At 41.3% G+C, this 16,391-nt stretch overlaps 1 protein-coding gene across 3 annotated transcripts in view; it reads left to right on the top strand.

The window, feature by feature from the left end:
- The window catches only part of ano10a (anoctamin 10a), a 32,014-nt gene extending 15,623 nt beyond the window's left edge, over positions 1-16,391 (top strand). For 2 of the 3 annotated variants that reach the window (XM_020041043.2, XM_020041044.2), the window contains exons 13-15: positions 4,455-4,571; positions 6,423-6,439; positions 14,260-16,391. In XM_020041043.2, coding sequence (XP_019896602.1) covers positions 4,455-4,571; positions 6,423-6,439; positions 14,260-14,335 — 210 coding nt within the window. In that variant the 3' untranslated portion in view covers positions 14,336-16,391. The remainder of the gene's footprint in view (positions 1-4,454; positions 4,572-6,422; positions 6,440-14,259) is intronic. The other variant, XM_010884668.3, reaches the window with a different exon arrangement.

Here is a 16,391-nt window from a genome sequence, read left to right as displayed (position 1 = left end):
GGACAGTCTCTTTTCTTTTCATCTTGATTTGTTCTGTACTAGGTATCAGTCCCCTGCCAGATCCCTGTCACACTGTTTCTCACCAGTACTTGTAAGATGCATGCATCACCAAGTTGTGAACGTGTTTGTGGCGACCCACCAATGGCTGTCTTCCACACAAAATCTGTCCTTAATAACTAATGTGAAAAGTTAGATTTAACAATTCTGTTTGGGCAAAGTGTTCGGTCGTCACACGGGGAAACATTTCAAATGACTCCCGTTAATTGGGATTGTGTACATGTAAATGGATTTTTCTATAACCAAACCTAGAATTCTCCCGACTGACTGGTGGTCACACTGACACTGGGCTCTATACATTCCTACTGCAAGTGACTCAAGTCAAGTATGGATGTATGCCCTTGCCGTTTTGAAAGTATTTTTATTTAATCTAACCACACGTGGCAGTCGCAGGCCACAAAAGCATGTTTCTCTGGTGGCCGGTGGACACCCAATCAAAGGGTAGGAGGAGAGGGACAAAATAGAAGTGGGCCCATTAGTTCTTGGTCGCTAGGAATATGGCCTCAGTGCCCTGGCCGATTGCCTCAGAGCCCTGGTAAATTAAGCACCCCTTTAGGACCAAGTGGCCTTCCCCTGAAAATCATGAAATTCTTTCCCTGCTGTGCAGAGGTGATAATGGCACAAAAGGCCACAGATTGCCATGTTAGACTGGCACTTACTATTTTGATCCACTCTTTTTCACCTGTTTACACATTATGTTCGGTTAGAAGTAAGACAGAGTAAGTATAGTTTGATTTTGAGTTTGATTTTGTCCTCAAGATTATGAAGGAAACCCTGATGCCTAGAGTACCTTTTCTACCAAAACACAGGAAAAATACTTATGAGATGAGTGATATGAAAAACAACAACACAGGCAAAATTATAGGACTACAAATAACTTGACTATTTACCAATCAAATTTATTTATAAAGCCCTTTTTACAACAGCAGTTGTCACAAAGTGCATTACAGAGACACCCAGCCTTAAACCCCAAGGAGCAAACAACAGTAGTGTTGAATTTCAGTGGCTAGGAAAAACTCCCTAAGAAGGTTGAATTTTAGGAAGAAACCTAGAGAGTGTGTGTGTGTGTGTGTCTCTCTGTGTGTCTCTGTATATGTGGGTATGTGTGTGTGTGAGTGTGTGTGTGTGTGTGTGTCTCTCTGTGTGTCTCTGTATATGTGGGTATGTGTGTGTGTGTGTGTGTGTGCACAGTCAATGCAAAGGCACAGTGCAAAAAGTGTGGACTGGATGCAGACAGCCATCAGTCATCTGTCAGTCTTCTGTGACCGTCCTACGCCCTGAAGGAGGAGGAGGCTCTACAGGGTCCTGGAGGAGGAGGAGGCTCTGCAGGGTCCTGGAGGAGGAGGAGGAGGCGGCTCTGCAGGGTCCTGGTGGAGGAGGAGGCTCTTCAGGGTCCTGCCAGTTGCAGGCCAGGCCTGCCATGTGGTACTGTAGCGAATACTCCATGAGTGGGGTTATCTTAAGGGTCTTCCTCAGACGTCTTAAACGACTGAGGAAGACCATTCCTCACAACCCCCCAAAACGTCTTGCAATCATGGGCGGTGCAGTTGCCGTGACCACCAGAAATGCTTCTGAAGGGGGAAGAAGCGCTGACTTTCTTCACAATGGTCTGTGTGTGTGTCTGTGTGTGTCTGTGTGTGCATAACATGCTTGTTTATTGGTGATGTGGACACCAAGAAACTTGAAGCTCTCAACCTGCTCCACTTCGGCCCTGTCTGTAGGCTGGGGAAGCTCTCACCCCTCATTTCCCTGTAGTCCACGATCAGCTCCTTCGTCTTGCTGACATTGTGAGAGATATTGTTGTCCTACTGCCAGGTCTAACCTCCCAATAGGCTGGACGGACTGGTGCCAAACCTGTCTCCCTAAAAGCTGACAGACTGTCAACTAGCAATCAGCTAAAAGGCTATGGTGTTTATTGTTGCATTTCAATCAGTGTGATAAGCTCAGTCAGCAGCACTGTAGACAGAGAGGACTCCCTTTTCCCCAAACACTCACTATACTATAAATTATACAGCATTGCGTCCAAAATGACACCCTATTGCCTACATAGGGCACCACCTTGTCAGCGGTAGTGTTCCACAAAGGTAGGGTTGCATTTGAGACGCACACTGTCTGTAATATAGTACTTTCGGGTGAAATTACTCTTGTGACACACAGCTCTATATCCTTCGAAGCCTTTGTCATCTACTTTAAACCACCTATCTGAGAAAACACTTTCCGCAGAGAAAGAAAATCCCTATGATAAAGTGATCCTGTGATCTGCTTCCATTCGACAACATTTGTCATGCCTAACATGTATGCAACTTATTACTGTGATGAAAGCAGTGGCTTAATCAGATGGAAGTGTGTCTGGCACACACTGATGGAGTTTGGTGTGCATTGGCAGCTGGCCGTTCTTCTGCTGCGCATAGCAATGTGTTAGCATTGATTCAGAGTGATAAACTTGATTCTGCTCACATTGTTGGAATTTTTTTTGTCTTTTTAAGCTGATGTCTCTAGACTTACAAAAAAGGAAGTACAGTCACTTAGTTGGTATGTGTTTGGGAAATTGGTCTGGTAGTTAGCAGTCTTTCTCTTACCTCACCACACCTCAAAGGGACTGTGAAGTGTGCTCCTTGCCAACCACTCTCTGTGAGTTCTCTGTGAATCTTAAGCATACTGCTTTCATAGTGACGCCCCAATCGATTGGCCGGCGTTTTGAATCAGACAACGGTATTTGTTTAAAATAGCCAATCACCTATTAGCTGATCTACCTTTGTAATGGCCAACTTGAAAAAAACTCTGCTGTAAAACACACAAACAGAAATAGTTGACATTTTGCATTTTTTATATGATTTTTAGTTTTTCATGGACACACAGACATCAAAGATAGTAGTATTCAGCAATAATAAGATGCTTATTTTGTCACAAGGGGAGGCCCATTTAGTTACAAAAACAGCAATTCTCCACATCCTCCCAGAAAATGGTAAGAAATTGAACAGCATCGGCCTGTGATCCAGCATTAAAGCAATAGCTATTGGCCTTAGAAAAGTAGATCAGGGCATCCTAAGTTTTCTGGAGAAATAGGTGTAGCCTGAAAACCCAGTGCTTTTAGTTTCCCAACCCCTGCTCTGGCATTTCTTTTACACCTACATTACTTGTCAGTAGAGGAAGCAAGTACAGCACTAGTAAAAGCATTACTTGATCAAAAAGTTGGAATGGTGAAAAAAATAAATATATTCCTGTCCTTGAGCAAGGCAGTAACATAATTTTTTTTTTTTTCAGTGTTACAGCATACTCATGGATGTGAATAAGTAGAATCACTATCATACCTCAGTTAGTCAAAAAAATTTACATTTTAAATCAAGTGTTTTTGATGAAGTGGGGCACAAATCTCCACATACTGTACACAATTGTTGAGGACCCTGTTTTTGTTTGATTATGCTTGTACAACCAGTGGCCAGAATTTACAAAATGCATCTTTAACCACTTGGATGCAGCTTTAAAGATTTCCAGTCCAGAAGCTTCTTAACTTCCTCATATGGTGATGCTCTTATTGGATGTTTGGTACCCTTCAAAAGTTTGCGTACACTTGGAGAACTGGTAATATATGTACAATTTGTATAGAAAACATGAGTGAGCAGGCAAAACACATTGTATTTCTTATGTGATACTGTAGGTCATAATTTAGGACCTACATTCAACTGTAGGTCATAACAGAATGGCACAATCATAAAACAAAACATGGTAATAAAGAAAATAATTAACTGACCACTGTTCAAAAGTCTGCATACCCTTAGTTCTTAATACTGTGTATTTTCCCCCTTTAGCATCAATGACAGCGTGAAGTCTTTTGTAATAGTTGTCTATGAGGCCCTGAATTCTTGCAGGTGTTATAGCTGCCCAAAATGCCTCCAGGTCATGCAAAGTCTTTGGTCGTCTTGCAATAATAAATGGCTTGATATGATCACTATCCTTAAATATAATCCTTAATAATTAAATAGTTTGCATGATCAGTCACATTTTTTAAATCAATGCCAAAACATCACAATTTCTGCCAGGGTATGCATATTTGTGAACTGTATTTCTCATATTACTATTTACTTCTTTCTGGCCCTTACTTATGCATAATGATATCCTAACAGTTATTATTTCAATATGATTTTGTAGAGTTTGCCATGATGTGTTAACAACGGGGTTTATAAATACTGACACAGCGTTAAACTGTTTTGACACTACAACTGTTTGACTTAATCATGTTTTCTCTGTTAAATTTGTTTAAAGGACAGCCAAGCAAATAGTGGGAAAAACTTTCTTAGTTCATCTGTAATATATGACATAATCATTGTGTATCTTTGCAACTCCCATTTACTGAAGTCTTACCACTCCTTCCGGTTGTCCCTCTCTGTTCTTTGCAGCACCTCCTCTTGGCGGTAAAGTTCATCCTGACCTTTGTGATCCCAGATATTCCCAAAAACATCCAGATCAAACTGTCCCGTCTGGAGTTTGAGTCCCTGGAGGCTCTGAAGAAAAGGGTAAGTACGGCTTCATTAGCATTTAATGGTGTTATTTTTTATTTGTGCTGTTATTTTTACAGGATAGATGGTATGGTGTTGCATGTGTGTTTGAAAAAAGGCTGCAAGAAATACATTGGATTAAGTATTCACCCCCCTGTGACTTTCTCCAGATTTATTTAATTAGAAATTGAGATTTAAATTGATTTTACTGTTCTTTTTTGTGATTGATCTACAGTACAGGAAGGACATGTTTTTTTTAATAAAAATATACATTATTAAACTTTTCCAAAATATGCCTCTTATGCATTGCAAGGCACTAAGGTAATACTATAAATTTTTCTGGGACGAAATTAAGAAATTATAGATTAACTGCCTCTTCAAGCATGGTAGTGCCTGCATCAGGTTAGGGGTTAGAAGTCAGGGTTAGGGGTATGGGTGGGCTTGACATAAGCAAACATTGTGGAGTTTTTCTGATGGAAAATGAAATGGAATCACACAGATACATTAAAAATTCTAGTAGAAAGTTCAGTCTTCTTTACACCAGACACTTAGAGAAAAACACCTTTCAGCAGGACAATAACCAACAAACCAAGGACAAGTCTGCCCGGGAGTTGCTGACAGGGCCAAGAATTCACTTAAATCTGTAGAAAGACTTGCAAATTGCTGTCGGGCACTGATCCCTGATCCCTTTTACAGAGACTGAAGATTTTGGAAAAGATAATGGGGAAGATAATTGACAATCCATGTATGTAAAGCTTTTAGAGACTTAACCAAGAAAAACATGTTTCCGAGTAGTATTGACTCAGGCGGGTGAATACTTCTAATACTTCCATTCAATGGAAATACTATATTGTTTTATTTTTCATTAAAATGTATTAATGTCTTTACAGTTTTTTCCACTTTGAAAATACATAGCATTTTGTTGAGATTATAAATAATAATTTTATTGATTCCATTCATAATTTTGAATGTAACAAAATCTGAAAAAAAAACAAAGGAAACTAAACAAAGGATATTAATACTTTTGTAATCCACTGTACATTGATGATTGACTTCACTTGAGTGTAGGTGATTGACAAGGTGAATGACAGTAGGGAACACTACCTGAAGGATAACCATAGACCTTTGTCTAGACATCTTCTGGTGTGCCCGTGGTTACCATCATCGAGGTCTGGTGGTTAATGACGCATGGGGAGCTTGTTCACGCTGAAGCTAACTAACAAATAGTGTGCGTGTCCCTGTGCACGTGTATGTGTGTCCCTGTGCACGTGTGTGCGTGTGAGTTCATTATTGTTTTGCGTTAATGAGGCTTTGCTATTTTGGCAGATGTTTTCACATTGCATGCAACTCAGAAGTAGGTCACAGACACACACAAGACCGCAAGACTACGCGGATGCATTCCCAGAACAAGAAATAGCCTGTATGCAAACAGCTTACATACCGTGTATAATTAAGGACAATACCAAAGGCCTATTTTTTTTTCCCGCAGAATAATGCAGACCAATTTCTTTCTCTATGAGAGGCCCATGAAATGTGTTCAGGCCCTCAATGCATCTTCCAAAGCACTTTGGTGAAGATAAATTAGGCCAGTTACTTTAATAGTATTGATATGAGTAGGCTGCTGAGCATTAGCCTGCCTCAGCTTGGCACTTGCCGCCATTCACTGGATTAAGGATGATGGCTTAGTGCTTCAGCAATTAGCTAGCATGTCTCTGCTAGCGATAATTTCTCTCTGCACTGCAGAAAGAAAGGCGGGTCCACATTATATTGATTGGTAGTATTTCTATTGCTTCTTGTTCTTGTCGAGCTCAGTGTTGAAAATAAGCAGATTTTAACAGGACTGGTTGATTTCTTGATTTGTTTGTCCAGAGACAGACCCAGGGGAGGTAAGTCGCCTGTACTCTGACCGTGCTCTGCCTGGCAAGTTGTGAGTTTGTGTAGTTATGGTTTGATTTGAAAGTGACTATAATACAGAATGCTTCATATTTATCCTGTGAGTAGAGACACAGGCTACTTAATAATACTTAAATGATTTGGCCTGGTGAGTCTGGGGGTGTGCTTTGCTGTGTATGGTGTGTCACATGATTAGGGTTGCAACATTTCAGGAACTTTCAATGAATCACTTCCTGGCGGGATTTACTACTTGTGATTCTAGGACTCCTCTAACTGGGATTTCTGGAATACCAAGGTATTGCAAGTTTCCGGAACTTGTCAACATTAGTGATGGTGGCACTTGGTTTCTGACTTGTGTTCAACAGTGTTTTCAAAAAAGTTACTTCAATAGTGTCCCAGCTAAATGGCTACTGAAAGTTTAGCAGTTTGTATTAATACATTGTAGTCATTTAGCAGAGTCACTTTGGATAGTAATTTTATCCAGAGTGACTTGCAGAAATTGCATTCTTATAAATTTGTTATTAGCTTAGTCCTGGAAAGAAGACCTTACAAATAATAAACATACAGCAGACACATTTGGTGGAAATATTTGAAGTACTCTATGGGAAAAGGTCCGTTTTCAGATGTTCTATGAAGATATGAAGAGAGACCAAAATATCTTTGCCTCTAAGGGAAGCAAGTTTCACCATTTGAGGTGCTGTAAAAACCTGTTTTGGATTGGGAACTGCCCCGAAGGGATGGGGTGGCCAAGCGGTTGCAGAATGAAGAGCCCAGGTAGGGATGTAGGGTTTGGGCAGTGCCTGAAGGTGGGGAGGAGAAGCTCCTCTTATTGCTCCGTAGGCAAGAACCACAGCCTTGATGCGGATTTGGTCGTACTTTACACATTTTTTGAGCATGAACCGGCAGGAGTGAGTAACTGCCTAGATGTTAGCAGAGAACGGTTGCAATGTCGTCTAGGGTCATGCCAAGGTTCTTTGCACTTTGGGAGGACGACACTATGCAAAGGCGAGCCATGATGGAGAAAGCCTTTCCTAGAGTGGACAAGCCTTCCCGCAAAAGGGGAACGGCTCTGTTTTATCCAGGTTAAGCATCCAAGCGGAGATGTCGGACAGGGCCGACAGCAGTGATAGGGAAGGCCAAGAACTGAGCCTTGGGGAACACCAGTAGTAAGAGGCTACACGGCAGACACCGACCTGCTCCACGTCACCTGGTAGAAGCGCTCTGTGTCCGTTTCTTTAAGAGGGGAGCTACTTCGGACATCTTGGAATCCACTGGGAAACAGCCAGTGCTCAGAGAAGAATTAATGAGGGAGGTGAGCTATTGCGAGAAGGTCTCCTGAGATTGTCTGGGAGAAGGGAGGAGGGGATAGGGTCAAGAGGGCATGATGCCGGGCCGCCAGCCAGGTTTTGTTGTCCTCCATTTTCACTCAGATGCTTGAAGCCCGCTCCGGTGTGTTGGCAGTGTGTTAGTCATGGAGCAGGAGGGATGGCTGTGCTGCCAGGAGGTGAGGGGACAGGGAGAGTTGTAGGACTTTGAAAGCGAGGTGAACAGGGTGGAAGAGACAGACTTGGGAGATAGTAGGGAGAAGGATTAAGGAGATGGAAGAGCTGATAGGATCGATGAGGAGAGAACAGTTGAGGTGAGTGAACGAATCCTGCAGTAGTGTTAGACATTGGAGGGGGCTGACAGTGAAGGGGTACATGAGAGAGAGAAATAAGTGGTCAAACGAATCAAGCAGCGTAGTGGTGTGATTAGTTGACAGACCGCATGGTAAAGATTAGATTGAGTGCATTGCCTGCTCTGTGAGAGGGAGTTGACAAGAAAAGGGTGTGGTTAAAAGAGGAAACAAGTGGTGTGGGCGGAATATGACTCAAAGGCAGATGTTGGAAGGTCACCCAATAATGAGTAGTGAGCGTTTCATGCATGTTTCAGATGAAATAATTTATTACCAGTTATTAACAAGGCTAACTCTGTGCATAATTCCTAAATATATGCCTAAATAGCATTCTGAAATAAATAAAAAGAGAATCGTTTATTAGAAACTATGTGGAATGCATGCATAAATGTGGTACCTACAGAGAACAAGCATCTGTGAAACTGCAACTGTAGTGTCAAGACATTTTGTGGGTGTTCCTGAGTAAGTTCAACAGGAGATAAACCATAGCAGAAAATATAATGAAACAGTATTTTGGCCATCGCGGGCAGGCTTGGGTAGTGCTGGTTAGGACATTGGTTAACACAACTCTGAGGTTACACTCCACCAGCATCAAGCCTTCATGTGAGCCAACTCATTAGTAATGTCTTTGAAGTTTCATTTTCGAGCTAACTGGTGTTCAGTTGAAAGGATGGCAAGGCTGTTCAACCTGTCTTGGCACATTGTAGATCATAGATAGTTCTTTATAAGTTTCAGCTTACTGAAGGCACGTTTACCTACAGCAACTGTTAAAGGCATTGCACAGGATTCACAGTGCAATGCACACCTGTGCAAAGATGTTCTGTAGCTGCATCTTGTAGATGGCATTTAGGAGCTCTACAGGAGAAAGACCATCTGAAAAAGTGTCACCACAAGTCATCTTTAGATGTTGCACCTCATTTTCAGATCCATCTGTGAGATCTTTGGAGTACTTGTTTCTCAATTTGGGGCAAGGTACACAAATACGGGTTTCAGTGATTTTCCTAAATGTAAGTATTGGTGAAAACTCCTTGCATATACCTGTAGTTGTGTGGAACCACATGTCCAAATGACTGATTATATTATCCAGAGCCCCATAAAACACTGTGTTGCCAAATCCCGTGTCTAACTTCTGTTCATTTGCCATGTCATCTTCAGTCTCATCAAGGAAACGTTTTCATTTTTTTATGGTGGCTCCTCTAATCACTATGAAACTGAGCGGCTACACCCATTTCATTTGCCACCGTTCTGCCAGAAGAGTGTCCCATTGATTACGCAGATCCTGTATTTCTTCCAATAGTGCCTTAACGCGGGCAGAATATCTGTCTCTGATTCCTTTCTTTCCTTTTCTGGAAAACCAATTTAGTTTTTGAGGGGGACATAGCAGTCATCTCTCGTGAACGCTTCGGCTACTTGGCGGACCAACTGTCACATCTGCAGTATTTTCTTTCTCCTCGTGGAGAGTAGACCAAACCATGTGTGTTATGTTGTGGGGGGGGGGGGTTTGGACTGACAGTTCCAAACGCTGCCAGATAGCAGGTATTCCACATTGATTGTTTGGACTGGGAACACAAGACTAGAAAGGTTGCGATGACGTGATTGGGGGTGATTGTAGAAACTGAGTAGAAAGAAAGAGGGAAGGAGACACATTGAATGAAAACAGACAGGACAGCAACGTATTTTTCTTTTCTTTTATGGGACAGCAGATAGGAAGGACGGTAATACTGATTGTAATACTTCCTCTCTTACATTCCTCAAATAACTCAGCTGAACAACTAGGCAGAACTGTCTTTGTTTCAGTCTTCACTTTCTAATAGTGAATTCATTTAGTAACACTATCATTATTTAAATCACATTCATCATTATTCAGTGAGTACTATCTTGTGACAATCATCTTGATTAATAATCACTAAAGAATCTCGAGCATGGCTTATACTTTTCAGGGAAATCTCTGAAGTCTTCTTCTCCTTGCCATTAATATGTGATTTACACTGAGGTAGCACATTACATTGTTTTAAGGAAGGTTATAATGCATAAGAACCAATACTTTCATACATGAATGGCTTTCCATAAGCACTTATTTACCTGTTTCTATTGCATCAGTACTTTACTTTGAAGACACAAACCTCTGTATGTCTTACAGCAAATCCAAAGAATTGAACAGATGTACGTAGCTCAGAAGATGACCATGTTCCTAGACACTTTGTACTGTCAGAATATTTAACTTACTCGTTTCTGGTTCAAACGGCTGGGATACTACAAAGACCGCATTCCACAAGCCCTGTGCAATGAAAGGCATTTGTTTCAATACATCCTTAATACCTGTGTTTTCACAAGAGCCAGACAGATACACACACACAACAAAAAAAACATCTACCGCAAACACACACACTGAGCTATCTAAAACAGAACATAATGATGTCATGCTGCCTTGGGACAATTAACCCCTGGGGTTTAAACGCTACTGATGAAATGAATCACTGTCAAATGTTTCCGTGAATCACTGATGATCCCGACCAGCCAGGCAGTGAAGGCTCTGAGTGACAGGGGTTTGATGGACCTTTCAGTCAAGCCAGAAGGGCTGTGTCATGTCAGTATGAACCTACCACTGTGAACATCATCATGATTCATCACCTAGAGCTGATGACGCAAGCAGATTAGAGCCCCCCCCCCGTTGGAGTTCTGCCGGAGTCAGGTGTGAGAGGAGGGTGGTGGACGGCCATGTTTCTCTCTGTGCAACTTAAGCCGCCGTCTAAGTCTGCATCTGCTGTAATCAATTCAGTGTTTTCCACCTCATCAGCAGCCAGAGGCCATGTTGACTGGAGACAAGGGGGAAATGCAGAACTGATCAGAGCAGGTGGTTAGGCATTGGGAAACCCCCCCCGTCCCGTCCCGTCCCTGGCACTCTAACAGCACCCGTCACTGCTGACAGAAGTGACACTGACCCAATGAACAGAAGGCCACAGAGAATGATACTATACTAACTAGAAGACTGGTACTGTATAGAGGGAGAATGATACTATACTAACTAGAAGACTGGTACTGTATAGAGGGAGAATGATACTATACTAACTAGAAGACTGGTACTGTATAGAGGGAGAATTATACTATACTAACTAGAAGACTGATACTGTATAGAGGGAGAATGATACTATACTAACTAGAAGACTGGTACTGTATAGAGGGAGAATGATACTATACTAACTAGAAGACTGATACTGTATAGAGGGAGAATGATACTATACTAACTAGAAGACTGATACTGTATAGAGGGAGAATGATACTATACTAACTAGAAGACTGGTACTGTATAGAGGGAGAATGATACTATACTAACTAGAAGACTGGTACTGTATAGAGGGAGAATGATACTATACTAACTAGAAGACTGGTACTGTATAGAGGGAGAATGATACTATACTAACTAGAAGACTGGTACTGTATAGAGGGAGAATGATACTATACTAACTAGAAGACTGATACTGTATAGAGGGAGAATGATACTATACTAACTAGAAGACTAGTACTGTATAGAGGGAGAATGATACTATACTAACTAGAAGACTGATACTGTATAGAGGGAGAATGATACTATACTAACTAGAAGACTGGTACTGTATAGAGGGAGAATGATACTATACTAACTAGAAGACTGATACTGTATAGAGGGAGAATGATACTATACTAACTAGAAGACTGATACTGTATAGAGGGAGAATGATACTATACTAACTAGAAGACTGGTACTGTATAGAGGGAGAATGATACTATACTAACTAGAAGACTGGTACTGTATAGAGGGAGAATGATACTATACTAACTAGAAGACTGGTACTGTATAGAGGGAGAATGATACTATACTAACTAGAAGACTGATACTGTATAGAGGGAGAATTATACTATACTAAAGAGAGAAGGCATTACTGATACTGTACAGAGGACCCTGCCAATATATGGAATGTTGAGTGTGAGGAGTGTCAAGACATGACAGAACATACATTAGTGTGTGTGTGAATGTGCACAGCTAGATGCAGTATGTCTTTTCACAGACAGCAGGGAGATGTTGTGTGATGCTTAGTCATTAGAGGAACTTTGTCACATCCCAGGGAGCCTGGGGAGACTGGTGTGGTAGCTGCTGTGCCCTGTTCTTACATCACAGACAGCGGAAGAGACACACTTGCTTGCGAGAGGCTGCTAGCTACAGCCCAGCTACACTTAACTCTCTGGGAGTGAACCTGCTAGCTACAGCCAAGCTACACATCACACTCTGGGAGTGACCTGATAGCTACAGCCCAACTGCAATTCACTCTGGGAGTGAACCTGCTAGCTACACCCAAGCTACACTTTACTCTTTGGGAGTGACCTGCTGGCTACAGCCCAGCTACACTTAACTCTCTGGGAGTGAACCTGCTAGCTACAGCCAAGCTACACTTTACTCTCTGAGTGAACCTTGTGTGATTACAAGTGAAGTATACAGTGCAGAGTGTGAATTTGCCTAGAGAGAGAGGGAGGGAGGGATACCATAGTAAATAGGCTACAACCTGAGAGAATGAGTGCACTGTATGTGTCTGTGTCTGTGAGTGTGAGAGATGCCTAGTCTCTGCCGGAGATGGTCTAAGCTTTATAAAGCCTTTTGCTGCAGCATTCCTCCCACATGATCAATACTAGCATGTCCCTGCAATTAGCTGAACATGCTCACCACACCCCACTGGAAACCCAGGGAATTTCTGCCAGTTCTGTTGACTTCCTGTTCTACATGCAGGGCTGCTGGAGGGACAGAAGGTGGTTTGTACACCCCCAGTGTGTTGGAGCTTTGTTACGGCATGAATGCAGCCTTCTCATCCAGTGCTTCTCTCTTTGGCTTGCAGCCTGCCTTTCTCCTACCTTGAACTTTATTAAGTGGTCCAAACTGCATGGGCTCCTACTGTATGGTCAAAGATTTGAATGCCCCGCTCTAAAGGGGACTCGGTATGGCTCCTCTCGTGGGATGAATGTCCACTAGGGCGTCTCCTTGTTTGTCTCCTTGTTTTTTAATTGCATTGTAGTTATAGTGATTTCAACATCTGAACATCTGAAGTCAGCCAAGAGAACAACCTCTGATTTTGAAAAAGAAACACAAAGAAACAGAGTAAATCCTGAATAAATCGTTACCCAATGTGTTTACACTTTGCTCTTCATAACAAGTACATCTGTAGATTGGTCTGGGTGTTGAGTACAAACCGCCACGCTCCATCTATCCCATTGGGGAACTGTATGCCAATGAATTTAACCCTGCTCTCCCCCTATGGAATTGACTGTGAATGAGAAGGCTGGCATCAGCGAAAACTCTCTCATTGATCTGTATTTTGGATTGAAACGTTAATTGCACATAACACATTTGAACCCAGAATGTAATTTGCTGGGGTACACTGGAGGCAGTGGAAGGAATTGATTAAATGTATCTCAGCTGAGATTAGAGTCTGGGGAGAAGGCCTGTGAAATAGAAAAGTATTCTGCTTAAAAAAATCACTACATCTTGGTGAACATCTCCAGAGCTTGTTAAGGGCTTCCAGATCCACTGCAATTTTGAGACATAATGCTGTTTTACAGCTCTGGTTTCCCCTCTTCAGGAGGCTTAATGTCATTTCATAAAATAAATAGACCAAAAGAAAGATAACATTGTATTTGTTAAGACAAGCTAACAGTGTGCTTATCTTCACTTACTAAAACTTATTTTGGTATATTTCATCTTTTTATTTTATGAAGATCTTTCATTTTATTATGATTTGCATTAGCATGTGCCATGTTGACAGGTAGTCTTCCTGAGGTCCTGCACATAAGACGTTTCATAGAAAAACACTTTCCAATTTACATTGGAAAAACATGCATACATTACAGACATAAGATGCCTATAACTAAAGAACCAAAAATATACACGTTAAATAACGGAACTTTAGTAACTACAATCATTTATCAATAGATTTGTTTCCTATGTTCTATTTAATTAAATTGTTACTTCCAACAGTTAAATGCCTAGTATGTACCTTATTTGTTATACATCACCAGTAAAAGGCCTTTTTAATGGGTAACCTATAATTTACGTGAAAGTTTCGTGGAGCATAAATAAGATGTTAATCAAATGTTTTCTCCGTTCGGTTTCAGAAAATGCTGGAGGGCTCGGGCACCCCAAAAACGGATAAGTGATGACGAGAGACGAGGCCAACCATTCAGATACTGACGAGACGAAGATGGGGCATACTCAACCTTGGACGGTTCAAACTGACTGTTTACTTCATACCACCCGAATTAGCGGAATGCTTATTTATGCATAAAATATCCAAAGTTGTTCTTTTTTTATAAATGGTTGTTAAACCAGGTTTTACACTTTTTGCCTTGGCCTTGTTGAATAGGTATTTCTGATATTCGTTTGGCTGAGTTTCTGTCTCTGTGTGTCTTCTAACCTACCCACAGAACAGTAATATAAATCACTATATGTGATTTACAGAATGTATGCACGGGCCTCTTAACTAAAAGTTAATCTGACATGACAAGACTCATTCTTAAAATACTATATTCTGTATGTTAACTTCCTTTGTAAACCCCGTTTAAAATGCATCACTTCATACCAAATGTACCAATTCTGTCTTGAATGTAGTTGGTTGAGGAGACAATGCTGTGCAACTGAATTACACTTGTATAATTCTGTTATGTAGCATTGGCCATAGTATGGAAAGAACTACAGTAATGATACGAGCCAGTATTCCAACAACACAGAGCTTTTAATGAAACATCGAAGACCCTCTTACCACACATGTGGTAAGAAGGTAACCTATATTTATGGTATTATGTGGTAAGATACCATTATGTGGTATCTTACCACATATTAACATTTTCTTATCAGCCAATCTAGTAACTTACAGTGTCAGAGATGGCTGTTTGAAGAGCTTGTCTCATACAGGTCAGTGACTCAGGTCTTCTGATATAATTCTGCACTCCTTCATTGAGGTCCTTGATACATTTTCAGGGTATTGTCTGAATCAAGGTGGATGGAAATAGGAAAGCTAGATAAAAACTGTTAGTGATGGGGAAGTTGTAAATACACCTCAGCCTCTGTAACTGGCATTGTCTCTGTTTCTGTCTACTCAGCGACTGTCAAATATAAGAGACAGCACTTATTGCTTAGAATGTGTGGCAATGAAGTATCTTCTGGAGTCACGATATTAACACTCCCTCTGAAAGGGACAGTGCCTTTGACAAAACATTATGCTTTCAATTTGTTTTATATGCTGGACGCACACAGAGTTTGCAAGTATCAAAAAAAAGATCTCAAGTTATTGAAACAAAAATGTAACATCCATTTTCTCCAATAAATCTATACATCTCATGGCATTGCTGGTTAACTGCGATCACCTCATCCCTAGTCAGAATCTTAGACTCTGGTTCTCAAACCTCTCCTGGGGACCCCCAGCTGTTTCATGTATTACGATGTATTCCAGAGATAGCACAGCTGTGTCAACTCGTATACTTATTATGAAGCGCTTCATTCTGCTGAGCTAGTTCAGGGCAACAACAAGAGCTATCTGGGGGGCCCCCCAGAAGTTTGAGAACATTGTCTTATGTGATGGAGAAAGTGTTTGACTGTCCAGGACTGGAGCCAATCTATAGGGGTAAACTGTTCTAAAGATCAGTTTATAATGCATCTGAGTTACAGCTGCTGTTGGAGCAAATACCAGGAGGCCGTTAGCTCTCCAGGAACACAGTTGGATGCCCTGTTCAGCGGTTACTAGTGTCATCTGGCAGCAGCATTGCTGGCGCTACCTTGTAAATCATGGTGCAATACCTTTCAGCGGAAGGCTCCCAGCATATTTAACTTGTCTACTCTGGACTGGAAGGAAGTCAGGTGGCAATTTGATCATTATCCACTCATTGATCTTTTGACCAATGAAATAATCTGGTCCTTCAGCAAGTCACTCTGGCTAAGAGTGTCTGCTAAATGACCATGTAAGACAATTCATGGTGACAGCAAGGCATTCCGAAGAGCAGGACACCAGAAAATTTTCCAACTTCTGTATGAGAAAAATGTTAAGGCATTGAACAACACAAAAATTTAATGTATAAGTTTTTTCCCCACAACATTTTATTTTGGATATTACCATTGCTATATGTAACTTTTGACAACAGGTATCAACTACAGAATAATACATTTAATAATTCTGCCATTTCACCTCCACCCCTTATTTTCTTTGAGCCAGTAAATGGTTTGGTCCAGTAACATTCTCTGGGTGGTTCTGTTT

This window comes from Esox lucius, chromosome 20 (genome assembly GCF_011004845.1).
Source record: "Esox lucius isolate fEsoLuc1 chromosome 20, fEsoLuc1.pri, whole genome shotgun sequence".
NCBI classification, from domain to species: domain Eukaryota; kingdom Metazoa; phylum Chordata; class Actinopteri; order Esociformes; family Esocidae; genus Esox; species Esox lucius.
Note: the sequence above shows the minus strand (reverse complement) of the source record. Positions and strands in the feature narration are given on the sequence as shown.